The 26,473-nt window shown below is 46.2% G+C and overlaps 2 protein-coding genes across 4 annotated transcripts in view; one reads left to right on the top strand and one right to left on the bottom strand.

The window, feature by feature from the left end:
• Positions 1 to 1,058: 1,058 nt before the first annotated feature.
• On the bottom strand, positions 1,059 to 20,270 carry HACD3 (3-hydroxyacyl-CoA dehydratase 3). Its single transcript, XM_079954372.1, has 11 exons — positions 20,101 to 20,270; positions 17,999 to 18,041; positions 16,150 to 16,223; positions 11,952 to 12,116; positions 9,809 to 9,860; positions 8,344 to 8,454; positions 6,943 to 7,070; positions 6,071 to 6,183; positions 3,923 to 4,029; positions 3,181 to 3,312; positions 1,059 to 2,557 (listed from the first exon to the last, which is right to left on the bottom strand). Exons 1-11 carry the CDS (start codon positions 20,191 to 20,193, stop codon positions 2,481 to 2,483), a joined length of 1,095 nt encoding a protein of 364 aa, XP_079810498.1. The 5' UTR covers positions 20,194 to 20,270; the 3' UTR covers positions 1,059 to 2,480.
• Positions 20,271 to 22,494: 2,224 nt separating this feature from the next.
• DPP8 (dipeptidyl peptidase 8) overlaps positions 22,495 to 26,473 on the top strand; it is a 28,687-nt gene continuing 24,708 nt past the window's right edge. Inside the window, exons 1-2 of one of the 3 annotated variants that reach the window (XM_079954232.1) lie at positions 22,574 to 22,653; positions 23,056 to 23,133. In XM_079954232.1, coding sequence (XP_079810358.1) covers positions 23,095 to 23,133 — 39 coding nt within the window. In that variant the 5' untranslated portion in view covers positions 22,574 to 22,653; positions 23,056 to 23,094. Of the gene's footprint in view, positions 22,658 to 23,055; positions 23,134 to 26,473 lie in introns of all 3 variants that reach the window. The other 2 variants (XM_079954233.1, XM_079954234.1) reach the window with 2 other exon arrangements.

The raw sequence follows: 26,473 nt of genomic DNA, 5'->3' as shown, positions 1-26,473 counted from the left end.
GATCAAGTCCCCCACCTCTGCTCTGGACAGAAAGTTAGGACAACTATTTTTTCTGGAAGCTGGGCTGTGTAAAGAAAAAAAAAAACCAAAAACAAACCCTGCTGCTATTTAAACAGTGTGACTGGCATGCACTTTTAATGTACGTTTAAGAGTCTGGTTCTCAAATGGTAGCACTTTTTGAATTCCCCACTCTAGTCATTCATTTCACATTTTCACAATGACTTTGGTATCGATGGTGAACTTTGGTATCGATGGTGAATTGCAACAGCCAGAGCTCAGAATTCTGTTTCTATTAACTGGCAGGTTGGAGGGGATCTGAGTAATGTCATATACTGTTGAACTGACTGGAAGCGATGCCCACAAAGAGGAGTGTGAACCCCCTTGTAGATCAGGAGGTTCAAGAGATACATTATGCAGGTGTAAAGCTGTAAGGGAAAGCACAGTGGTGTCCCGCAAGGCGAATGCCTCGCAAGACGAAAAACCTGCTAGACGAAAGGGTTTTCCGTTTTTCGAGGCGCTTCGCAAGACGAATTTCCCTATGGGCTTGCTTCGCAAGATGAAAACGTCTTGCGAGTCTTGCGTTTTTTTTCGCTCCCGCCCCCCTTTTTCTAAGCCGCTAATAGCACTAATCCGCTAAGCGGGTTGCTTCGCAAGACGAAAAAACCGCAAGACGAAGAGACTCGCGGAACGGATTCTTTTCGTCTTGCGAGGCACCACTGCATTTCAATAGTGGGAAGGAGCAGAAGCACTCAAGCAGGCCCTTCCCCACTCTCTGGCCATAGGTGGGGCATGAAGGGAAAGGGGTGCTGAGCCAGAGACCCGCGTCCAGTATCACTCCAAGAGCCACTCAGGTTCTGCTTTGCTTCCCTCTGTTCTGTCAGGGTCCTTATTTATGACTAACAGACATACCAATATGCATATGTAAACAGGAGGCATAACTCATTCAAATGTTGACCATGGCAGAATATCTGCCATCGGCGTAACTTAAGCACTCTATTCACACCGAATCCTGTTTCGTTTTTTTAAAGAAAAAAGAAAACGGCAATGAGTGCACAAAAGATGTTTTAAAATCTTTATTATTAGAAATACACATTCTATTTGCCTCCCGAAAGACCAGCAAATACAGATTCATGACAAAAGTGCCTGCACCCTAGACTGTAATTTTAACAGATGGAACAGCAATGGAAAAGGGCTAAGTAAGGTGCCCTGTGTGCTACGGTCGAAAGTCAGTGTCACTACTGGCAGGTCAGGACTTGGGTCCTCCAAACCCCGCCATTTACCCTCCTGGAGTAAATTAAGGTGAAACTGTCACCTCCAAATCGGCCCTGAGGAGGGTGCCTGTGCCCAGTCTGGTGGATAAATAGTGCTTCTCTTCCCATCCCAATTCTAAAAGGCAGGATGGTGCCTTTCTAAGACCCCTCAAAGACAAAGCACGTCTAGAACCATGGAGCCACTCAAAAGCCTTCTTGCACCAGAAGCAGAATTGTGATATTGGGTGGTGAGCTGGAGGAGGTCCCATCAAGTCAACTCTAGAAGCAACAGGTGTCTTTCTGCAGAAGTTCTGAATCAACAGGATGCCCTTCCACATCAAGGGGTTTAGAATATAGACATAAGAAATAAATGAATCCAGGGATGGGGAAGCTGTGGTCCTCCAGATGTTGGGACACCCAATTCCCATTGGTCCCTGCTTGCATGCCCAACTCACAGAATTAGTTGGGAGTTGAAGTCCAGCAACATTTGGAGCAGCACAACTCCCATCATCACTGGTCCTGCTAGCGAGGGATGATGGGAGTGGACAGCTGGGGACCCAAGTTCGGGAAACACTAATCTAGAGGGTGACAGGTGCCCCACTCCTGATGTGCATAGAAGGGCATGCCAGTAGCAATTCTGAGGGAGACTTACCTCACAGCTGGCCATCTCCACTGCAGGGAGAAGGAAAGAGAGGCAGGCCTCAATAAACCACCAGCACACCACTTTTGGCTAGAGGAAAGGGTGCTTAAGGTTACCACCCTGCTCAGGACTTTGGCTTGGGAGCCTCAGCAACAAGCAGCTTCCCTGCTCTGGGACCATTCCAAAGGTTTTGATACTGGGAAAACCCATAAAAATAAATAATTTTCTGCGTGGAGAAGCTCTTGCCTCCACCTGTGGACTTAGCCCGGCAAACACTGCTCAGCTCCTGGACGGCAGGGAGTTGTGTTCCCACCGAGGGGGGTCTGTTTTATTTGCAGGTAGCACAGGACACAAGGGCTACGACTATTGGCTCAGCCTTTCAGGCTGACCAAAGAGTCGCTGGACCTAACTGGGAGATGGGGAATGTCACCTGGATCCATCTTTGTGTGGGAGGGGAGATGCATGTTGGCTATAACTGTACAAAACTGGTTTTTCAGATCAACAGGGTAAGTAAAACCGTTAGGAGAGAGCCCTAACCCTGCCTTCAAGGTAGATTAGAAGAAGAGAAAGGAACCATTCCAGGCTTCGGCCTAGTGCATTTTCCTCTTTTTGGGTCCAAGGTGTCTCTTCCGTTGCTTGTAGAGGTAGCGGAAATTCACAAACGGCCCTGGAGGAAGGAAAAAGTGTGAACTCCCAAGGCCAGCAGTGCCAAGAAAGAGAGAGAGAGAGTACTGGTACTCAAGCTCCCCAAATTACCAGTCTAACATGCTGGTAGATGGTTTTAAATTGTAATGATTGAACTATTCAATGTCTCCTGCCTTAGGTGCCTTTTGGAGAAAGGGCAGGATAGAGATTTAATAAATGAGTAACGTTATCTCTGTGAATAGTGGCCTCTCACCATGCCCTTCTGGCCTTGCAAGGCCCCAAACTACCCCTCCCCCTTAAACAACTGCAGTAGGGGCTGTGTGCCAGTATTTATTCACTTGGTGTGGCTCTGTTCCTGCCTTAGCAAACAAAGATTGGAGAAGGGAGGGCAGGAAACGTCTGGACTTTGCCAGCAATTCTTTGGGGAGAAAAAGGAATGTAAAGCAAGGTGACAATTTATGACGACCCCTAACTCTGCAGAGCTTTGTGCAAAACCTTACCCTGGGAGGAGAGTTCCCTTCAGCAGGATACTATGATGATGATGATGATTACTACTACCACCAAGTTATCCAAGAACAATTCTAGTCCTCATGAAGTCCACCCCAATCCCACATTACCTTGTTTGCAAGGTAATCTGAAACTCACCTAGAAACAAGAAGACAAGGTAGAACTGGAGAAAAAGGGAGAAGGGAACGGTGATGTTCAGCGGGTAGGGCAGCATGAAGCTAAATCTCCCGGTGCTGCTGAAGATGGGAATAGCCTGAATCACGGAGACAGCTGGAAACAGAAGGAAATAGGGCTTGATGTCAAGGCACCTTGCGGGGAAGAGCAAAGGGCTACAGTTTACATGCAGCTTCGTTCAGCCTCGATTCCAGCAAAACATGAGAACAACATGTGAACAACAGGAGGCAGGGAGCTCATCATGTGAACAACAGGAGGCAGGGAGCTCAGAAAACCAGGCAAATGTACAGCAATCGAGGCTGGAAGAATTGCTTCCAATCTTCAGGCACCCAGGACTAGGGCAGCGCTGGAGAAAATGTTACTGATAGACTCCAACTGCCATAAGCCTCAACCAGCACAGCCAACAGTCCAGGGTGACGGAAGTTGGAACCCATTCCCGGGATGGTGATGAAGATCAGATTTTCAGCATAGAGTTGGCACTGGGGAACCTTTAACCTCCCAGATGTGGCTAAACTGCAACTCCCATCAGCCCCAGCAAGCAATGCAAAGGGCCAGGGCTGATGGGGCTTGTAGTTCAGTGACATCTGGAGGCCCACAGGTTCCCCACATCTGGCACAGGCTGCTTCTAAGCCCTGAGTGGCGTTGGATGGAAGTTTGCAGTGCTATGTAAGCGGTGTCGACACAGTCGCCTGTCTCTCCAGCATACCTTCTGCCAAGATCCCCAGAGGGTAGAGGGGCATCCAGATGCTGTATCGAATCCAGGTCAGGATCTTCCATTCTATATCGAGGCACGAGAGCATGTAGAACGGATACCTGGAAGGGAAGCCCTGCAAGTCAGTGGCTCATCAGGCTTAGCCACCAAATACCTCCCAGGAGGGAAAGGAAGGAGAAAGCATGAACAATGGCAGCGAGCTGAAAAGACGTAGCACAGCCAGGGTAGCGTAGCGGTTATAGTGTCGGACTAGCACCTGGGAGACCAGGGTTCAAATCCCTACCCAGCCAAGAAAGCTCACTGTGTGCCCTTAGGCCAGTCATAGTCTCTAAGCCTAACCTACATCCCAGACTCTGAAAAAATGAAGAGGAGAACCATATCTGCTACTTTGAGCTCCGTGGAAGAAATGTGGGATACAAATGCAACAATAAAAAGCTTCCTCGACCTGGTGCCCTCATTAAAAATAAAATAAAAAATACATTAAGAATTTGGATGGGACTTGTGGGGGAGCACAAAAAATATATATATTATGGCCTTTGATGCTCTGTTTTGAGCATCTGCTAAAACTGTATTTAGACAAGCCCTACCCAGAAGTGTAATGTTGACATGCGTTTTAATAAGTAATTGTATTTTACAATGTATACTTTTAACTGCTGATTTTCATATATTAGAATTGTAGAGTTGGAAAGGATCTCAAGGTGTCTAGCCCATCTAGTCCAACCCCCTGGAATGCAGGAATAATTGTTTACAGTGGTACCTCGGGTTACATACACTTCAGGTTACAGGCTCCACTATCCCAGAAATATTACCTCAGGTTAACAACTTTGCTTCAGGATAAGAACAGAAATTGTGCAGCAGCAGTGCAGCGGCAGCGGGAGGCCCCATTAGCTAAAGTGGTGCTTCAGGTTAAGAACGGTTTCAGGTTAAGAACGGACCTCCAGAACGAATTAAGTTCTTAACCCGAGGTACCACTGTATATGTTTTATTTATTTATATATTTTTAAAATGTTATGTATACTTTATATTTACTCAGAGGTTTTTATAATTAAAGCGGTATAGACAAATTTGGTCAAATTAACTAAATTTACTAATTAACCCAGCTCGAACCAAGTCTATCACCTCAATTTGCGGATCTTGCACTTCTGCAAGCGCCACACAATGTCTGCTTGCAAGAAGCCATTCCTTGAGTGTGGCAGCACCTGTACTTTGGAACTCCCTCCCTATTGACGCCAGGCAGGCACCTTGGCAGTACTCTTTTGGATGCCTGCTGCAAGCTTTTATGATTCAGCAGGCCTACCTGTACACATGATTAAGTTAAAATGTTCTTAAAATTTGTTTTTAGGAGTCTTACTAGGCTTTTTAAATTTTTGGAGTATGTTTTTATTTTATTTGTATTTTTGTTACCTAGGCTCCTTTGCAAGGAAAGGTGGGATGTAAATTTAACAAATTTAAAAAAGTAAATGAAAACAAATTGGGGCGTCAGATACAGCTCATGGGCCCTGAGTTAGTCACCCTGGGTCTACAACTGGCTGGTCTCCTGGGTTTCAGATGGCAGCATTTCCCAGCCTGACCTGGAGATGCCAAGGATCGAACCTGGAACCTTCTGCATGCAAAGCAGATACTCTACCTCTGAGCTACAGCCCTTCACTCACTGCAGGGAGTGGAGGGAAGCAAATGAGGGGTTAAGCCAAGCTTCCTCAAACTCAGCCCTCCAGTTGTTTTTGGCCTACAACTCCCATGATCCCTAGCTAGCAGGACCAGTGGTGAGGGATTATGGGAATTGTAGTCTCAAAAACACCTGGAACACTGAGTCTGAGGAAGTCTGGGTTAAGCTGAGCAGGCCACAGCACAGACAGTGGCTTCCTTTCAGCTGAGATGTAAATGAAAGGGTTAAGCCTGAGCTCAGCTGTGTTCTGTGTTGAGGAATGATTTGAATATGGAAGGGAGAGGCGGTATTGGGGGGGGGGTGTCCCAGAGGAAACCACAGAAGGGGAGGGTGCTCTTGTGTTTGGGTTCTGTTCACGGGCTTCCCAGAGGCATCTGGTTGGCCACTGTGAGAAATTGAACAGGATGCTGGACTGGATGGGCCATTGCCTGGCTGGACAGAGCAGCCTGGGACTGCAAAGCAAGATTCCCCGATACCTGAAGATCTCCACCATGCTCCAAATATAGAAGATGAAGAAGACGACAGCTTTGCTCTGCATTTCTTCCACACCTCCAAGGACAAGTAATAACACAAAGTTTCTCCCAAAGACCTGGGGCAGGAAGAGGGGAGAGAAAGACGTAGAAGCGTTTGGAACTGATAAATGGTATACACGTAGCAAACTCTCTGTCTGCATCTCTCTAAGCCAGAGGGCAGGAGGGAGCTAGTACTGTATTCAACATGCTTCCAGATCATGAGAGCAATTGACCTCCATGTGATTTAGCTCCTCTTCCTGTGAAAAGGAGAACAGAAATTAATGTGTGAAAGGCTCTGCCAGACTGCCAATTAAGGCTGCCCACATGAACACAGGCCCAAGACTGGAGACAGGCAGGATCAAACCAGGGTGGTGTAGTGGTCAGAGTGCCAGGCTAGGACCTAGAAGCCCACAGGGCAACCCTGGGCCAGTCACTCTTCTCAGTTGAACCTACCTCACAGGGTTGCTGTGGGGATAAAACTGGGGAGGACCACATAGGCCACCTTGAGCTCCCCAGAGGAATGATGAGGCTCAGTGTGGTGCAGTGGCTAGAGTGCTGGACTAGGACTTGGGAGACAGGGTTCAAATCCCACACTCAGTCATGAAGCCCTCTGGGTGACCTTGGCACAGTCACTGCCTCTCCAGGAGAGAGAAGCTAAGGTGCACAATTGAGGAGGGCTCTGCCACAGCCTCCCCATTCTGTTGGAACTCCAGCAGAGAGAGAGAGAGAGATAAAGGGCATTTGGCTGAGATGGGAGCCAGGAGGCCCTGGCCAATTTTGGAATATGGCCCCTGGAGTCACCAGAGAGGGGTTGCTGGCTCTCTTAGTGCAATTACCTGGAGGATGACAGGCATGAAAGGAGCCCGGACCAGACCAATCAGTGTGTTCACAATTTCAATGAGAGACAGCGTCTGGCAGAAGTACATCATGTCTGCCATCGTGTGGAAAGTATCAAAGAAAGAGTCTGCAAGAAAGAGGCAGACAAGAAGGTTACTCTTTGGAACTCCTTAAAAAAAGAGAGAGTTGCACCTTGGAAATTGAAAAATGACCGGATCCAAAGAACAGGGGAACTTTGCAAGGGGAACTCTGGAGTCAGGCTTCTCAGAGAACGGTTTCTTCAGCCACTCAGTGTTTTCAAGTATGTTGGCTGGAGGCCCTGCATAACAACTAACATGTCTGATAACAACAACAACAACAACAACAACAACAACAACAACAACAACAACAAAATTTATGGCTGTCTTATATTAAGGCAAACCACTGATTCCCATCTTGTCTCTTCCAAACAGCAGCAGCCCCCCAGGCCCTCTTTCCAGGCCCTTCCTTTCAAGATAAGAGTTGTAGCGGTCCACAGTTTGGGGGGGGGGGTCAAAGATCAATTACTATTTTTGCAGTGCCCTTTAGTTGCCCAATCAGCATGAAAGGAAAACTATGTAAACACCGAGAAGCCTTCTAATTGCAGCCAGCCAATCGGAGTGAAAGGAAGTGAGTGAGCCACTGAGGACTGGTTCCTAGGGTCACTCTGAAGAATGTGTAGGAAGATCCCACAACAAGAGTTGTTGTTCTGTATGCTTTAAAGCAAGAGTTTAAGAATGCTGCAAGCGACTTTCGCTTCAAAAGAATGTGCAAGTTCCATATAACAGAATTTCAAGTACAGTGGTACCTTGGGTTACATACGCTTCAGGCTACATACACTTCAGGTTACAGACTCCGCTAACCCAGAAATAGTACCTCGGGTTAAGAACTTTGCTTCAGGATGAGAACAGAAATCGTGCTCCGGCAGCGCAGAGGCAGCAGGAGGCCCCATTAGCTAAAGCGGTGCTTCAGGTTAAGAACAGTTTCAAGTTAAGAACGGACCTCCAGAACAAATTAAGTACTTAACCCGAGGTACCACTGTAAACACAACTTAAGTCACTCTGAAAGATGACACTGGAGCACTCCAAATCATTTGCCCATGTATGTGCACAGAAAACACCAGATCTAGCCCAAGGGCAACACATGGAGATCTGCACTGACCGCTGCAATGCATCCCCATTTATTATTATTATTGCATAACTGCAATATTATTGTATAATCTTAGAAGGGGGCGTGGCTGTATCTATTGTGAAATGGCCCTGAACTTCTGCATGTGTCGCTTTACTGCTGCTCAAGGACCTTTTAAATGAGAGCAGCCAGGGATTGAACTTGGCAGCAGAGCACCAGCCGGCAGGGACAAGAGGACGAAGAGGGTCACTTGCCTTTCCCCAGCATGAAGAGCCGAACTGTCATGTTCACGAAAATCCATGAGTAGCCCAGGAACTGCACAAGGTTGTACATGAAGAGGTAGCCTCTCTTCAGGTGCCGGAAAGCTGCAAGGCATTGCAGAAGAACAGGGACTAAATGGCAGAAGTCAGTGGAATACAAGATCCTGTCTGGTCGGAGGCACGATGACAAAGGCTTTCTTTTATATACATTCATTTTTCACACCGCACATAAAACTACGTAACCATGTTGCTTAAAAATATCAAATCGAATTCTTACAGTTCACACCAAAAAACCTTTCCACATATTACTGTGAGATCTCGGTGGGTTATGAACACAATCTTCTTGACACACATAATCCAAAAACGGTTGCCACACATTAGAGAAAAGATGGGGGTTAGAATGCCCTTTGTCACACGAATCTGGCATGCCAGCTTTTCAGCCAGGGCCATTGTCCATGCTCTGGAGCACCACGCTTCAACGTTGAAGCCCAAGGCAGTTCGCCATCATCGCATGACTTTTTCCATATGTGTTGCTGCAAGGAGGAATGTTAACAGGTCTTTATGAGCAGCTGCTGGAGCAGACATATCCTTTAATTCCAAGTAAATCAAGTTGGAGGGGAAGGCTGCAGCTCCAGTTTGTGTATTAAACTCAACTCTTTAAATACCAGAACCCAAAATGGGGAAACAGATTTGCAAAACCACCACATATGTCTGTAGGATCCAGTCTCTCCATATTCCCTCCAACAGGTTGATGTTGCCCCTGGTATCATGTGGGTTATTCACAAGGGGGAAAGGTGCCACCTATGTAAGAGTTTCAAAGAAGATTCCCTTAATTGGGCCAAAACTATTTTAAAATGTGTTTTCCCCGCAAAGCAGGTTTCATTACTTGAAGGTCCGTTTCCCAGAATTCCCAAATTCTACCTCTATTAATATTTTGTGTATAGTTGATACTACACCCTTTGATTTAGCAGGAACATTGACCGTAAGTTTATAGAATCATAGAATTGTAGAGTTGGAAGGGACCCATGAGGGCAATCTAGTCCAGCCCCTTGCAATGCACGAATCTTTTGCCCAATGAAATCAAGAGTCTCATACTCTACCGACTGAGCTATCCCAGCACTTTTCATGTTTAATTGCTTAGTTGTTCTAAAGCGGCCAAGACTGACTGAATGGTGAGTACATGGTTTTTGCAGAAAGAAAAGCAACCAGTTAAAATTAAACTGTGACCATGTTGCATTTCTAATCTTAACCAAAATCTGTTCTTCATGTAGGGAGAAAACATTTACACAAAAATCCCTAAGTCTATATAGACCTGCTTGTTCCCAGTCTTCCCAGTCCATCGTACCTCCAGCTTCACAAAATATGGGGTGGCATCTAAACTGAGAGATTGGAGGAGCAGTAAATAAATCTTGCTGGCAAAGAAAGAAGGTTTACCAGACAAAAGTTATTGGCTACTTACGGTCTTTGGGGATGCGGTTCTCTATGCTGATTTTGTTGACCCTTTCTTCCTCCTAAAAAATGAGCAAGATGGGTTTTTAGCAAGTGTTAGTGCCATTGGGAAGCCGCCTGCTGATTTTTGGGACAGACCTTTGCCAAAAAACAAAACAGAAAAACCAACTCAACAACATCCAACGTGAGCTGATGTTGAGCCAGCACGTTCTTGGGCAATAGTGTTTGTTGGACAATTCAGATGGCCTCCAGTTTCAGCTCTTTTTTCCTCCTCCAGCCCCCAACTTGCCTGGGGCATTCTCTTTAATTTTTGCTTTCATTTTAAATTGCCTCTCCTCCTCTTTCTCAAAAGTCCCTGCTAAGTATTGCCTTCCATTTGCAGTTGCTACTTAATCACCTCGCAGTTCTGTCTGCCTTTAACAAAATCTGCCTTTGCAAAAAACAACACCACTTAGCATTTAAAATAGCACAGTTCAAAGTGCTTCATACACTCACTGTAATGTTTAGACAACTTATTCTACCACTTCATTACAATGGCCTCTTAGGCAGAGTACAATAAACTCAATCCAATGAAAATAAAAATGACTTCGAACGAACTATTACATCAGAATTAATCAGTTAAAATGCCTGCTGGAATTTTTTTTTTTTTAAATAAAAAGGTTTTCAGTAGGCAGAAGTTCAACAGGGAGGGAGCCTGTCTGGCCTCAGCTGGAAGGGAGTTCCATAGAACTAGCCCCACAATACTGGATGCACAGCTCCTGGTGGGCATTCTAGCCATGGGGTAGCAACAATTATTATATTATTATATTATTTATATACCACCCTCTATCAAAAGATTTCAAGGCAGTGTACAACATTAAAAACACATTACAGAACATCACTGATTAAAAACATAATTAAAAACAGAGTAAAAAGCATACCGACAGATAGCCTAATAATAAAACAATCATTCCACTCCCCCATACTTTTGCAGGCCATAGAATATTTAACAGCCATAGGCCTGGTTAAAGACATGTAATGATTGTGCCAGGCGAGCCTCTCTGGGGAGAGCATTCCACAATTGGGGAGCTACCACAGAAAAGGCCCCATTCTCTTGTTGCCACATTTCTGGGATGGGGGACATGGAGAAGGGCCTCAGATGACAAGTGCAGGGTCCGGGTCGGTTTGTATGGGGAGAGGCAATCCTTAAGGTCTTGAGGTCCTGAGCCATGTAAGGCTTCATAGGTCGATACCAGCCCTTTGAACTGGGCCTGGAAACTAACAGTGACTCCCCCCAAAGACTTCAGTAGTTGGACAGAGATGCATGGACCCAAATTGTAGCGGGCCTTGTAAATATATAGTAGAGCCTTGAACCTGGCCTAGGAGAGCATAGGCAGCCAGTGCAAGCATTTGAACACTGGAGTTACTGGCTGGCAATACAGTGGCACTTTGGTTCTCAAACGCCGAAAACCCGGAAGTAAGTGTTCCAGTTTTCAAACGTTTTTCAGAAGCCGAACATCCAATGCAGTTGTCAGCTATTGTTTCTGGGATGCCTGCACCAATCAGAAGCTGCGTCTTGGTTTTTGAACCTTTCGGAAGTCAAACGGACTTCCAGAACAGATTAAGTTTGGCGCTTTTGTTTTGGCTATTTATTTTGCGTTTTTGTTTTTGAGGCTTTTCCGGTTAATTTGTTTTTGTGACTGTGTGGAACCCAGTTCAGCTACTGATTGATTGATTGTGTGACTGCAGAAATGGATGAAAGCCCCCCATGCAAACAATGACTATCATCAGTGCAGTTACGAAATTATTATTTTTAAAATTTTTATCAACTACAATACTGTCTTATTTATTTTCTAGTACAGTACATTGATTATTGCTTTCATACTGTGGATCAATGGTCTTCTTAAATAGTAAAATTCATGTTAAATTTCTGCTTTGGGGGTTGTTTTTAAAAGTCTGGAACGGCTTAAATCGTTTTGCATTACTTTCTACAGGAAAGCGCGCCTTGGTTTTGGAATGCTTTGGTTTTGGAAGAGACTTCCGGAACGGATTAAGTTTGAGAACCAAGGTACCACTGTAGTCTGTTTCCATCATCAGCCAAGCAGACAGGCCCACATGTCCTCATGGAGCAGGGATGGGACAGAGCACACTGTGGATCACTGGCTAGGCCTTACTTTGGCTTTCAGCTCCATCTCAGCATCCGACTCATCCAACCAACGATCAAAGTCCGGAGCAAGGAACAGCGGCCGCTTCTCCTGCCTGGTCAGCCGTTCCCACCACTGGCTCTCCTTCTTCGTTACGGTGATGTTCAGCTGCCTCTGTGTCATTTTATAGGCTGGCTGAAAGAAGACAACCACAGAGCACCGGTACTGAGTCACACAGAACTCTGGAGTTGGAAGGGAGCCCCCAAGGCTCATCTAGCCCAACCCCTGCAATGCAGGAATCACAGCTAAAGAGCCCCCGACAGACACCCCCCCCAACCTCTGCTTGAAGACCTCCAACGGAGGAGAGTCCGCCGCCTTCCGAGGGAGACCGTTCCATTATCAAACAGCTCTGGGTTGGAAATAACTTCATCAAAAATCGCACGCACACACACAAGCACAGTTGTGGATAACCTGCAGTGCTACTCAACACAGGCTATCCTGGCCTTGCAAAAGCATCCACACCAAGCTACTAATTCGCAACTTTTAAAACTGAATGTTCAGATTTGTGACCCAAGCCGTTACTGCACAGGCGAGGAAGCTCTACCTGCACGCCAGCCTTGGCCCAACAGGATTCTTTTCACCTGACATTGTGATGCAGGTAAGGACAAGTCTTCAAAGGTACATTCTACAGCTGGAGTGCACTGATAGGTGCTGGGTGCAGCGGCGGAGCATATGCCCACGCTGTGCAGGGTGGGTGCACTCCCAAGGGGGGCGTGGCATGGAGGGTGCCCTCCCAAGCGCGGGATAGCCACTCGGGTGTTTGGAGAGGTGTGTGCGCCCTGCAGCTGCCCACCAACGACTCCCAAGCCTCCCCCAGGCTGTCAAATTGAAGGGGAAAGGGGGGGAATGTCGCTGGCAAAGTGGCACAGCTCCCCCCTTACCCCAACGGCTCGGGGTAGGCTTGGGAGTCACAGGTGGGCAGCGCGCCAAATGTCACCCCCTTCAGTGAGGGCACCAGGGGCTCTCACCCCCCACCGCACCCCTTCCTACGCCCCTGGCTGGATGTGCACCTTACTCCTGGAGGAGAAAGCAGTTTCCACTGCTGAAATGGAGGGCGCTCAAATATCCATTTTAGCAGCGGTTTAAAGAGACCCTGAGCCTCAAAACGGCCCCACGACGACTGTTGCTGGTAGCGTGTTCAGTGAATATTTTGCCATTCAGTGGCAAAAAATACCAAGGGCGCTGCGACCTTCAATGAACTTTCAGAGGAGTGTGGCCCTGCTCCTAGACGTAAGGGGTAATACTAATGCCATTGCTGTAAGATACATTTTGACGTAAGTAACGACTTTGCAAAATACCCACAAAATTCATGTCTATCGTGCACTCCTTGTTTGTTGATTTGGCACAGAATGTACCATATTTCACACCGGAAGCAGCAAGGCTCTCTTCCTCTTAGGCCATCAGGATACTTCAGGTAGGTGCCTGTCAGTCTGACAGCCAAAACCATTCTTTATCATACTATGATGGTTACAACTGAACAAGGCTACACAGTCAAGAATTATGGAATCATTTCTGTGCAGATTTCTGTAGCACTTTGACATGTGACTACGACTGGAAAGCCATCCCTTCTCTTGCTTCACAGTAATTTGGTGCTATCCAGGATTAGTCAAAACAAACCCATTTTTCAATGGCTCTACTTTGAGCACGACTAACTTCAGATTTCTCCCACTGTCTTTCATAACTTGTTTGGGTTACTTTGTACAACCAGTTCTGTGTACAGCCGGCCCCTATCTGTGTGCTCGACTGGGGCGAATTTCTTATCTATCACTTATCAGGGTTTGGAACTTTATAGTTGTGACTGAGCTTTTGGCATAGAAATCACAATTGCTCCAGCTTCTAAGGGGGCTTTGACATTTCTGTTCCCTTGCAGGCAGGAGGATTGCAGAAATTGAGATCCAGGCAGGCAGTTTCCCCCATCCAAGCGGTTAGGTGAGCACTGCAGGAAACTTGAGCCAGGTATCTGATACTTAAGTGTCTCCAAGGAACTCTCTAGGATAAGCAGAAGCAGGTAGCTCTAGGATGCTGGCATGTAGGCAGAGCAGGTTCTTGCCCAAGGCAGGAAGCATTAGCCAACTTCATTGGCTAATACCACAACCTACGCACAAGATTCTGGCTTATCACACAAACAGTGCTGACTGGAATTTCAGAGTTGCAAAAACCACTGAGCAATCCCACATGCTGATCTTATCTACATAGCTGCATGGCCACACCATCATTCTCTGAAACAGCAAACTCAAGATGGGAATCACTGAGAAACAAAAGAGGTCTTGCAGTGCTGGAGGAAACTCTTGAGAGTCCCATGGACTGCAAGAAGATCAAACCTATCCATTCTTAAGGAAAACTGAGTGCTCACTGGAAGGGCAGATCGTGAAGCTGAGGCTCCAATACTTTGGCCACCTCATGAGAAGAGAAGACTTCCTGGGAAAGACCCTGGTGTTGGGAAAGATGGAGGGTACAAGGAGAAGGGGACGACAGAGGACAAGATGGTTGGACGGTGTTCTCGAAGCTACCAGATTGAGTTTGACCAAACTGCAGGAGGCAGTGGAAGACAGGAGTGCCTGGCGTGCTCTGGTCCATGGGGTCACGAAGAGTCGGACATGACTAAATGACTAAAGAACAACAACAACAGTGAAGTTGGGAAATCTTAGTATGTTAAACTTTGGTTCATGTAGGCGTGATGCATTGTGGGAGAGTTAAAACTGTGGATTTCTGGGAAATAGAGATCTGGTCTCTTTAATTGTAAAACTCCCTGTCTTTAGATCAAATTGCCTCCTGACTCTAGGCAGGATGCTATGTTATCTGGTTTGCAGATCCTGGCATAGATGGGCTTGAATGTGGATGGAGTGTGAAAACTTGCAAAAGGCTATCAGGTAATTTACAGCTCAAGAGCCTGGTATGGATCAGAGAAGTCTGGGAATGAAGGGAGAGCCTTTTGATCTCAAGGTCTCTGAGAATAAAGAAAGTTCAGCTGTGTGGGTCTTCTGACAATCAGGAGTTATTGTCTCATCATACAGCCATTGGCAAATTGGTAATTAACCCAAAGAAATGATTGGTTCCCAAACCTGTATTCCAAGGATAAAGGTTTGGGGAATTCAGATGCAAATTGCAGACTATCTTGCCCTGGTGTTCGCCTGAGGGCGTTTGACCAGAAGAACAGACTTTGTGACTTCTTACTATGCTTTGAACTACTGATTCTTTGTGAGTATGTTTTAGTTAGTGATATTATGCAATGTTGTTATTTTTCTTGTTTGTAACCTTTTAAGAAATGTGCAAGCTTTTACTCTTTGAGTAGCTTTTTCAATAAATCTGGAAAAGGACTTTTGCCTTTCTGTATTCTGTGCCTTTTGCTCAGAGAAGCTGAACTGGTGCTTGACCACTTAGTACACACTACCTGTTGGATTTCTGTCTGCGTCACAGTAAAGTGACACAGGGCTGGGCAACTTGGTAAATATTGAAGTGGGGTTCTCCTCCTCCTTGGACCCCATCTGAGGGTTGACCCAGAAGAGGAGGCGGCGGCAGCTTACGATTTGTTTTGTGACCTCGCATAACTACCCGTCTCCCTGCCAGGTCTGGCCGGCGTTTGGAGGACTGGTCAAGGGGGGATGGATAGTTGCGTGATTGCTACAGGTATAAGCACTGTTTTTTAAGTTAAAAAATTAAGTTAAAAAAGTTAAAAAATGAGGTGTTTTTTAAGTTAAAAAATGAGGTGTCAGTACTCATATCCTGATAAAAGTGCTGTTGGTGCAGCACAAAATGGCTCCAATAAGCAGCAAAAAGAAGTGAGAGCCTCTGTCGTGTAATGGTTACAGTGCTGGCCTGGGACCTGGGAGACCAGGGTTCAAATCCCTGCTCAGTCACTGTCTCTCTGCCTGATCTGCCTCACAGGGTTGCTGTGAGTATAAAATAGAAAGCAGGAGAAGTCTGAGCTCCTTGGAAAAAAAGGTGGGATGTAAATGTAAGGGGGGAGGGAATAAAATTAATATTCTGTACCAATGAGTACCGTCACAGAGGAAGTTCTGAGTATAAATGTACTCAGGGGAACTCTGAAGGTTGCAGAGGTATACACAGAAAACCACCCATGAGAGACAAAACTCCAAAGCACCGTCCACCTGTTGGTCAGAGCACTGGCCTTGTAATTCAGTTGAAGGAAAACACCAGAAGCCGTTACCTTCGGGTCCACTGGTGCCAGGAACTCAATTTGAAATTCATACACGTTGTCTCCCTTGGCTCCATGGCCTTGAGCTAGGAAGGAAAACAAGCAGAAGTAAGAAATCTACTTGAGAATTGCAGGAAGTGGTACAACTCTGCAACTGAATGACAGCTCCGTTTCTCATAAGGCTTTCCAGGTTAATTGTCCGTCTGTCCTTCCTGATTTTTTTTTTTTTTTAAAGCAGGTAAAAGATAAATCAGAAACACCAGGACTTGGCCCTCTGCAGGGCATAGTGATGCATCCAGGCACAACCCACCACATATCAAGTCTGGTGTCAAGGAACTGCTAAAATTGACAAGAGTTCACTTCTGTCCTCATCATGGCTAGCACCTTCACTGACATCTTTCAGAACCAGGTAAAGGCTGCCCAAGCTTCTTGTCTTTGTTATGGGGGTCATTTTTGCTTTGTTTTAATTGTTTAATATAGTTATGTTTATGTTTTTTAATGTGTTGTTAGTCACTTGGAGACCTTTGGGTAACAAGCAACTAACAAGTCCAATAAATATTAACAACAACAACAAATAATAATAATAATGCATTTTAATGTGGTAAGTGTGCCCCCCCCCACAGGCCATATTCTGGAAGCTGCAGTTAGTTAAGGGTTCTGAGAATGAGTAAAGGGGTAAAGGGGCCCCTGACCATTAGGTCCAGTCGCAGACTACTCTGGGGTTGCGGCGCTCATCTCGATTTACTGGCCGAGGGAGCCGGCGTACAGCTTCCGGGTCATGTGCCCAGCATGACAAAGCTGCTTCTGGCGAACCAGAGCAGTGCACAGAAACGCCGTTTACCTTCCCCCTGTAGCAGTACCTATTTATCTACTTGCACTTTGACGTGCTTTCGAACTGCTAGGTTGGCAGGAGCAGGGACCGAGCAACGGGAGCTCACCCCGGTGTGGGGATTCGAACCGCCGACCTTCTGATCGGCAAGTCCTAGGTTCTGTGGTTTAACCCACAGCGCCACCCGCGTCCCAGGCATGCACATAAAAGGTAAAGGTAAAGGGAACCCTGACCATTAGGTCCAGTCGTGACCGACTCTGGGGTTGCAGCGCTCAACCCTTAACAAACTACTGCTCCCAGGATTCTTGGGGAGCAGCCATTAGTGTTTAAAGTGGTATCATAGTACTTTAAATGTATGGTGTGTAAGTGGACACCCCCCCTATGTAATAATGAGTTCAAAGACAGGATTTGGGTTGGGGTTTTTTGGGGTTTTTTAAGTAATGCAATGCATTGCTCTTACAAGTTTTTAGACATAAGGCAAATCCATGATGAGGAATCAGAAGATCAAAATAAAAACCAAACAAACATTTGCATTGTATCCACTTATCTTTCAAATTTGAATGTCAGTTCCTTATTCAACAGCAACAGTACACAAGATGTTTTGGAAGAGAGAGACCATTATTAGCAGGGCTTACAGTCAACTCAATAGATCAGGGAAATTTCGCTGCTATATTCAAATAGGTTGAATTTTGTTTGAAATTATGGGACAGTTGTGGAAGGATGGAACGTAAGCCTCCAAAGTCATGTTAATTTTACAGATACAGTAGTGGCTTTTATGTCAAGAGCTCAGTTGTTTTAGGCCTTGTGACAAAAAAAACAAAAACGCTTTTAAAATGCAAACACGGCTTCTCCTTCCCCAGCCCCCAAAGCAAAACTTTAACAAAAATCAGAAGGAAACAGTGATTTTAAAAAAGGATATTACATATTTATCGATTCTAAATTGCCATCTACTGCGTAAAATCTTGCCACAGCAAGATCCCAAAGCCATTTTCTTCCAGAAAGAATCATGAAAACACAACAAAACTGACCTACCTTTGAAATGGAGCACATTGTCTGTAATTGTGATGTCAGGATCCTGCAGAGAAAGAGGAAAAAGAAAAAGAGCCGTATTGGATCTGATAAAGGTTTTCATTAGCCCATTTGCTTGTATTTAAATTACCCGAGGTGCCTTCAACAACCTTTTGTATCTTATTGCACCCCACTTTTGTAGCTCTTGCCTGTGAAGCGGCTTCATAAGCCTACAAATATATTTTAAAAAACCATTCACAGAATTGTTGTAGAAGGGGTGTTATCCGTTTGTGGTGGTTTTGTTCCTGGTTTTATCATGTATTTTGTGCTTTTATTTTGTATTTGCAGATGAAGGGTGGTATATAATAATAATAATAATAATAATAATAATAATAATAATAATAATAATTAATAATAATAGGAGAAGCAGACTATCAGACAGGGATCTGCAGAGGATGGCATAATGGTAATTTTATCATGCTTTTATCCCAGCAGATTCTAAGCTGCTGTTCATCACGGCTTGGAGTGGGAAAGCACATACTTTTATACAAATCCCCACTCAGCCATGAAGCTTGTGGGCATAGCTGTCAACTTTTTCCCTTTTTTAAAGGGAAATTCCCTTATTCCAAATAGGATTCCTCGCAAGAAAAGGGAAAAGTTGACAGCTATGCTTGTGGGGTGACTTTGGGCTTGCTCTCAGAATACCCTACTTCACAGGGTTGAGCTGGCTTAACATTGTGTATTTTAACAAACTGAAAAGTGTGAAAGAATATGAGTCACGGGGGGCATGGAAAGTGTATGTATGGACTTGTGCTTAGCGTACGTTTTTCATTAATGTTTTTAACATTGATTTATAGATTATAAATGCTGTACTGAATCACGGATCATGTACAGTGGTGCCTCGCAAGACGAAATTAATTTGTTTTCGTCTTGCGAAGCAAGCCCATAGGGAAATTCGTCTTGCGAAGCACCTCAAAAGACGGAAAACTCTTTCGTCTAGCGAGTTTTTCGTCTTGCGAGGCATTCGTCTTGCGGGGCACCACTGTACAGTAATAAAGAGTTTTTGCTGCAACCATGATGTTTAGCTTTTTTTTTTTAGCTGCTGTTTCGTTAAGAGTGTTTTACAGATTGTAATGATTTTATTGATTTGTTTTATTTGTGCTGTATTTGGGATGTTCTCTTTCGTTTTATGTTTTTGTCAGCCGCTTTGAGATGCATTTTGAATGATTTTACAAATATAAATTAATTACAACACCAAATACATATTCATAAAATGAGATTTCTCTGAATGGAAAGCGGCATCGAAATGCAATAAATTGAATCAAGTTAAAAGTTTTTAGCAATACCCTTATAGCGCCGGAGACCAGTGCAGGATTTACGGGGAAAACTTTCCTGTAGGAGAAGGGTTGTAAAAGGGGAAAGGTGTGCCAAGGTGTGCCAAATCGTGAGAACTGTAGTCTTTAGTTCCTTGCACCCTGGGGGGGACACTACAATTCCCAGGATTATCTGCAGGGGAGAGGAATGTGTGTTAACTGTGTGCTGTGTGAAATGTAGGTGTGTGAAATGTAGGTGGTATGCACACATGCGCACAGGGAACCAACCAGATCGAAGAGATAATAACCTGCTTTCTCCCTTCACCTTTGCACACCCACTTGCCCCTGTGGATCCCGCCGGGCAAAACCGGCACGCACACCATGTTACTAAAGAACGATGATTGCATTATTAACTTGCATGGCCCTGAAGCCTCCTCTGCAAAAAGCCTGGGGCCTGCCCGTGATGATGCCCAATAAAGCACCCCCAAAACGCTCCTCGGCCAAGTGGGGATCGGTGGCGATCAAGGAGCACGAATGCTTCGACGTGGAAGCACCTGCGGGCGTACCTGTCGCTCTAAGGAATTTTTTTGGGGGGGTGCTTTATTGGGCATCAATAAAGCACCTGCGGCCCCCCGGGAAGTGGGGTATCTATAGGGCACCCGGGAGGGTGGGGAGAAGAGAGGCTGCCCCAGAATCCCTTGGGCAGGAGTGGGGGAGGGAAAGGCCGCAGGGGAGACTGCGTGTTGGGGGGGGGCGACCGACACCTACCTAACCCACCCCCCGGCTCCGCAGCCCACCGGGCCAGGCGCTCACCTGGACGTCGCTGAGCTCCACGCGCAGGTAGAGCTGGTGGTGCCGCTGCGCCCAGTGCACCTGCGGGGTCAGGCTGGCGTCGGCGCTCGGCATCCTCTTCCTCGCGTCTTGTGCGGGAAGCGCCGGGAGGAGAAGGCAGAGAAGCAAGCGAAGGGGCGGCGCCAATGGTGCCCGCGCGGATCGGGAGCGCGCGGCCACGTGCGCGTGAGCCCTCTCCGCTTCTCGGGACTGCGCGCGACCCTAACAGACTCCGCCTCGCGCAGCAGCTTCCTTTGGGGGCGGGGGGGGCGGGGAGGGGAGGAAGCCAGGCCCGCCCCGCGCATGCAACGGACGCGACTCCCCGCAAGGAGAAAGCTAGCAAACCAGGCAAGAAGCGCCTGGCTCTGGGGAAGAATGATAACAGTAGGGTTACGATGCACAGTTTGCGGGGAGGCCTTGGTGGTTTCACCGCCCCCCCCCGCCAAATATCCAATAGAGCCCAAGTTCTGTATGCTAGCTTTCTCCTTGCAGAGAGTTGAGGATAGAAGCTGGACCTCGACCATCCGGAGTCTTCTAAAACGGGCGCATGCACTGCACTGGATCCTCCTAAACTGGCTTTTTATGATAATAAAAATAATGAACTTCAATTTAAAAATGATACAGTATGAGATATTCACTTGCAGTTCTATAACTTTCTTAATGTGTTAACACGAATAGAAGTTACAAATATTGCAGCTTTTGTATAAGGGATTACTAAATGAAGGGAATGTAAATGAAATCAATTTTGGAATGCAGGAACAAAGTAAATAATCAAACCATCAATTCTAGCATGCGGGGGGGGGGGCACCTAAATTTTATAATTTGGTATTTGAATGATTTGTATTAGGAATTGTATTATAATTTGGCATTGTTATAATGAGGCTATTATTGTAATTGAAAACTAATAAAAATTATTTAAAAAGCAATTTAAAATTCAGGATTAGGAACAGTTAAAACATATTACATTCACAAGAATACTGTGGTTCCTGAAAGAATGAAACACAATTCAAAAGAAATATTCCAGAACGTTTCCTATGTGTGGTGGATAGAAGAGCCTTTTACCAACTGCTGCGGGTTCAACAGCAACAGCCATTCCTAGACCGAGAGACCCTTCCCACAGTAGTTCATGCTTTGGCTACTTCAAGACTGGATTACTGCAATGCACTCTATGAGGGGCTTCCCATGCATTTGATCTGGAAACTGCAGTTCACACAGAATGCTGCAGCACGATTGCTGACAGGAGAGAGGCCTTGTCAGCATAGAAACCTATGCTCAGAGTCCTGCACTGATTTGCTACTGGGCCAAGTTCAAGGTGTTACTCTTACAGGTGCCACATAATACCTGTTCTGCACTTGAAATAACTAGATCTCTTTGTGTGGCAGCATCTGCACTTTGGAACTCTCTGCCTCTTTTTAACTTATCAAAAGCCTCAAATCGTTTAAGAGCACAATTCAAGGAGTTGGTGCTGACCTTTATAGCCCTAAACGGCCTCAGCCCTGTATACCTACAAGAGCATCTCCACCCCCATTGTGGTTCCCTTACTGTGAGACATGAAGTTACAGGGAACCAGCCAGAGGGCCTTCTTGGTAGTGGCTCCTGCCCGGTGGAATGCACTCCCATCTATGTAACACATATAAACAACGATTTGACTTTTGGAAGACATCTGAAGGCAGCCCTGTTCAGGAAAGCTTTTAATGGTTGATGTTTTACTGTGTGTTTTAATATTTTTGTTGTAAGCTGCCCAGAGTGGCTGGGGCAACCCAGTCAGATGGGTGGCATATAAAACAATTCCTTATGGATAATTTTATTTCTTTTTTGTAAACGGCTTTGAGGTGATCAGCTTAGCTCAGAAGAATCTTTTCTTTGCATCAGCCACTAGCCATAGCAATAAAATAAAATGTGCTGAAGATAAGATAAACTTAACTATACAAAATACATTTTGGAGGTTTGCATTAATAATAAAATAATAGATCTTATTCTAAATGTCCTCTCTAAAATCTTTGCGGTTTTTGCTGTCATCTGGCCTTTGAGGGTGTGTGTGCGTGTGTGTTTGCAATCAAGCGGTGTATAAATTTTATGATTGAAATAAGATAACATGCGCGCCCTGTATGCAAAATGCAAAATAAAAGCAGATGAAAGGAGTTTTATCCTGCTCTTCAGCTAACGGTGTGGAGGTGCACAGAAATAAGAAATTAAAAAAAAAAACCCTCTCTGCTGCCGCTTGGCTCTGGGTCTGTGGGGCTCGCCTTCCTCCCCTCTCCGGAGCGGTGGGCCGCAGCGTTCGCGGCTGCGCTGCGCCCGGATTGCGCACCCGTGCGCCGGTCCCTGGCTCTCTCTCGTGGGCTCCGGGGCTTCCTCCGTGCCCGGCGGGGGCGGTGTGAGGAGCGCGCGGGCTCCGGCAGGGCGTGGGGCGCCGCTCCTGCCGCCGGAGGCAGACGAGGAAGCGGAAGCGCCGCTGCAACATCAGCAAAGCAGCAGCAAGAGGAGGAGGAGGAAGACGAGGAGGAACCGGCCAGGGACGCGCCGCCCCCGGGAGTGAGTAAGGACGGAACCCCCCCGCCCCCGCACAACACACACAAGCAACACCCCACCCCGGGGAGACGGGGAAGAGCAGCAGGCCTGACACCCCACCCCACCCCCCATTCGGACGCAGCAGGATCCCCCAAGAGAGGGCGCCGCGCCCTGCGCAAGGCTGGAGTGGGTTGCGCCCTGCGCGCCCCTCGCCGGCCAGGCCAGCGGGTCATTTGCGCGCCCCCCACCTCCGGCACACAGAGATCTTTCCTCTCTCCCACCAGCCCTTCTGGCACAGAGAGCAACGACGCCCTTCCGCCTCTGCCCTCCGTGGCCAGAGAAAGGGGCAGAGAGGGTGGGCAGCGGGGGCACTGGCCACCCAGGAGTAGAGGTGATCGTGTGTTTTTCTTACCCACCTCCCGGCAGGGGAAAGGCGGAAGCTCAGGAGCAGAACACCTGCTTGGCATGCAGAAGGTCCCAGGTTCAACCCCGCCACATTTCCAGGTAGGGCTGGGGGAGATTTCCGGCCTGAAACCCGGCAGATCTGCTGCCAGTCAGTGTAGGCAGCGCTGAGCTAGGCAGACCAACGATCTGACGCCCTATAAGTCAGTTTTTGTTAGGGGGAAGGGCTGGTGGTTCTGTGGCAAGAGCACCTGCTTGGTATGCAGAAGGTCCCAGATTCAATCACAGGCATCTGGAGGTGGGGTTGGGAGGGATCCAGAAAGCCTGAGAAACTGCTGCCCTGATGCTGAGCAAGATGGACCAGTGGTTGGTACATGTCGGCTCCCTATTTCCTTTTGTTCAGGTCATGAGACCAGAAATCTCATTTGAGGGGAAGGGCTGTAGCTCGATGGTGGAGCATCTGCTTGGTATGTAGAAGTTTCCAGGCTCAATTTCCAGCATCCCCAGGTGGGGCTGGGAAATAACATGGAAATAACCCCTGAGAATTGTGTAAACAATGTCAAAGGAACCAGATTGACTCTTGGTCCCATTCAGGCCCTATGTGCACAAAAACATTTAAAGCTTTACACAGTCACGACATGACCCCTATTGCCTTCCAGAGCTACAACCCCCACAGTTCCCTGGGAAGAATGATTGACAGTCAAACTCTGTCAAATGATTGACAGAGAAATTGTAGCTGGGGGGGGGGATGGGATCTCTCACTAAAACTTGGTACCCTTAACAAACTACAGCTCCCAGAATTCTTTGGGGTTATTCAAAGTAGTGTAATACAGCTTTAAATGTGCAATATAGATGGGGCATCAGCAAAAAGCAGATTCCAAGGCTGAGGAAGAACTGTAGCTCAGTGGCAGAGCAAAGGATCACAGGATCATAGAATCAGAAGGGATCCTGAGGGTCATCTAGTCCAACCCCCTACAATGCAGGAATCTCAGCTTGATAATGCATCCATCCTCTGCTTAAAAACTTCCAAGGAAGGAGAGTCCACCGTCTTCTGAGAGAGTCTGTTTCACTGTTTGACTCTAACAGCTCTTAGTGTGAGAAAGTTTTTCCTGATGTTTTGTCGGAATCTCCTTTATTGTCATTAGAATCCATTGGTTTGTGTCCTACTTTCCAGAGCAGGAGAAAGCAAGCTAGTTCCATTTTCCATGTGACAGCACTTGAGATAGTTGAAGATGGCCCTCATATCTTCTCTTTCCCAGGCTAAACATACCCAACTCCCTCAGCTGTTCCTCACAAGTCTTGGTTTCCAGACCTTTGATCATCTTAGTTGCCCTGCTCTGCAGGTAGGGCTGGAAAGACGCCCTGTAAGTCAGCTGCAGAAGTACATAAGAGGATCTCGCTGGAGCTGGCCAATGAGCCCACCAGGTGCCTGTGGGAAGCCTTCAAGCAGAACAGGAGCCCAAGAGCCCTCTCCCCTCCTGCTGTTTCCTGCAAGTGGCATTCAGGAGCATTGCTGCCTCCAAACATGCAAGCAGAGCATAGCTAGCAGGCTTTGATAGCCGTCTCCTCCATGAATTTGCCCAATCCTTTTTGAAGGCCATCCTAGTTGGTAGCCATCACTGAGCAAGTTCCATAGTTTACCTGTGGGAGCAAGGACTTTACAGTGGTATCTTGGGTTACATACGCTTCAGGTTACAGACTTGGCTAACCCAGAAATAGTGCTTCAGGTTAAGAACTTTGCTTCAGGATGAGAACAGAAATTGTGCTCCGGCGGTGCGGCGGCAGCAGGAGGCCCCATTAGCTAAAGTGGTGCTTCAGGTTAAGAACAGTTTCAGGTTAAGTACGGACCTCCAGAACAAATGAAGTACTTAACCCGAGGTACCACTGTATTTTATCTGTCCTGAATCTTCCAACAGTCACCTTCATTGGATTCCAGAGTCACGAGAGGTAGAGAAAAACTTTTCTCTATCCGTTTTCTCCTTGCCACGCATGTTTGCCACCTCTCAACTCTCCTTTCCTCGAAACCTAAAGGTCCCAAGCGCTACAACATAAGGGAATCTCTCTCTACCTCCTTGATCGTTTTGGTTCTCAACCTTTTCCAGCTCTGCAATACCCCTTTTTTGAGGTGAGGTCTCAGGTTCAGTCGCCAGCATCTCCAGGTAGACTTGGAAAGTCTCCCTTCCTGAAACATCGGAGAACCTCTCCAGTCCATGTGGTGGCACTTTGGCCCGTCTGCTGGGGAGAGGTTGCTGCAGCTCAAAGAGGTTTTGTGGGGTTACTTTAAATTTAAACTTTGTATCGTTCTGCTATAGGCAAGCTAAATTTCATTCAAAGAATCTCAAGACCAGATATAAATTATGCTTTTCACTTTCTGGCAAAATTTGTGGAAAAGCCCACTACGCAATGTTTCTCTGCTCTTAAGAGAGTGGTAATGTACCTTAAACATACCAAACATTATAGGTTGCAGTTACAGATAGGTAGCCGTGTTGGTCTGCCATAGTCAAAACAAAATAAAAAAATTCCTTCCAGTAGCACCTTAAAGACCAACTAAGTTAGTTCTTGGTATGAGCTTTCGTGTGCATGCACATTTCTTCAGATACAGATATCTTCTTCAGATACAGATATTCTTCTTCAGATATATCTTCTTCAGATACAGATATTCTTCAGATATCTGAAGAAGTGTGCATGCACACGAAAGCTCATACCAAGAACTAACTTAGTTGGTCTTTAAGGTGCTACTGGAAGGATTTTTTTTATTTTGTTTTGATTATAGGTTGCAGTTTACATCCAGTATGGACAAAAGTTTTGAAATTTACTGCGATGCATCTCATGCAGTGGAACAAAATAATTGCAAGGGTGTGTCTGGTATGGTGTTTTGTTATAACGGTTGTCCTTTTGAATGGAAGTCCCAGACACAAACCATTATTTGTCTCTCCACAACAGAGCGTGAATTATGTGCATGCGTTCAGGCCACTCGTGATGTAGAATGGTATCTGCAAGTATTTGCAGACCTACAGATGCAAGTTACACTACCAGTAAAAGTTTACCTTGATTCCCAGAGCGGACTCGCTATCCTGTGTTCAGAGACCAATACGCAGCGCACTAGAGTCTTAAGGTTACGTTTTCAGTTTGTAAAGAAACTAATTGCTGACGAAATGATTGTATTATTACAAATGATTGTAACTTAGTTGGTCTTTAAGGTGCTACTGGAAGGAATTTTTTTATTTTGTTTTGACTATGGCAGACCAACATGGCTACCTATCTATGATTGTATTTGAATATGTTCCAGGTGACATTTTTACAAAAGCACTTCCGAAGATTACAAATGAAAGACATGTACAAAATATGCTTTATGTTTTTGTTCCACAATGATGAACCGCAGGGGAAATGTTGAATGGTTTCTTTAAATGTAAAGGTTCATCATTGTTCCACTCGATGTGTA

The sequence above is a fragment of the Podarcis cretensis genome (genome assembly GCF_951804945.1).
Source record: "Podarcis cretensis genome assembly, chromosome: 14".
NCBI lineage: Eukaryota > Metazoa > Chordata > Lepidosauria > Squamata > Lacertidae > Podarcis > Podarcis cretensis.
This window is presented reverse-complemented; position numbering and strand designations above follow the sequence as displayed.

Coding starts and splice junctions, on each gene's coding strand:
- HACD3 (XM_079954372.1), bottom strand. CDS start 20,193: ATGCCGAGCGCCGACGCCAGCCTGACCCCGCAGGTGCACTGGGCGCAG. Junction 18,042..20,100: donor TGGAGCTCAGCGACGTCCAG/GTGAGCGCCTGG, acceptor CTTTCTCTGCAG/GATCCTGACATCACAATTAC. Junction 2,558..3,180: donor CCTTGTCTTCTTGTTTCTAG/GTGAGTTTCAGA, acceptor TCCTTCCTCCAG/GGCCGTTTGTGAATTTCCGC.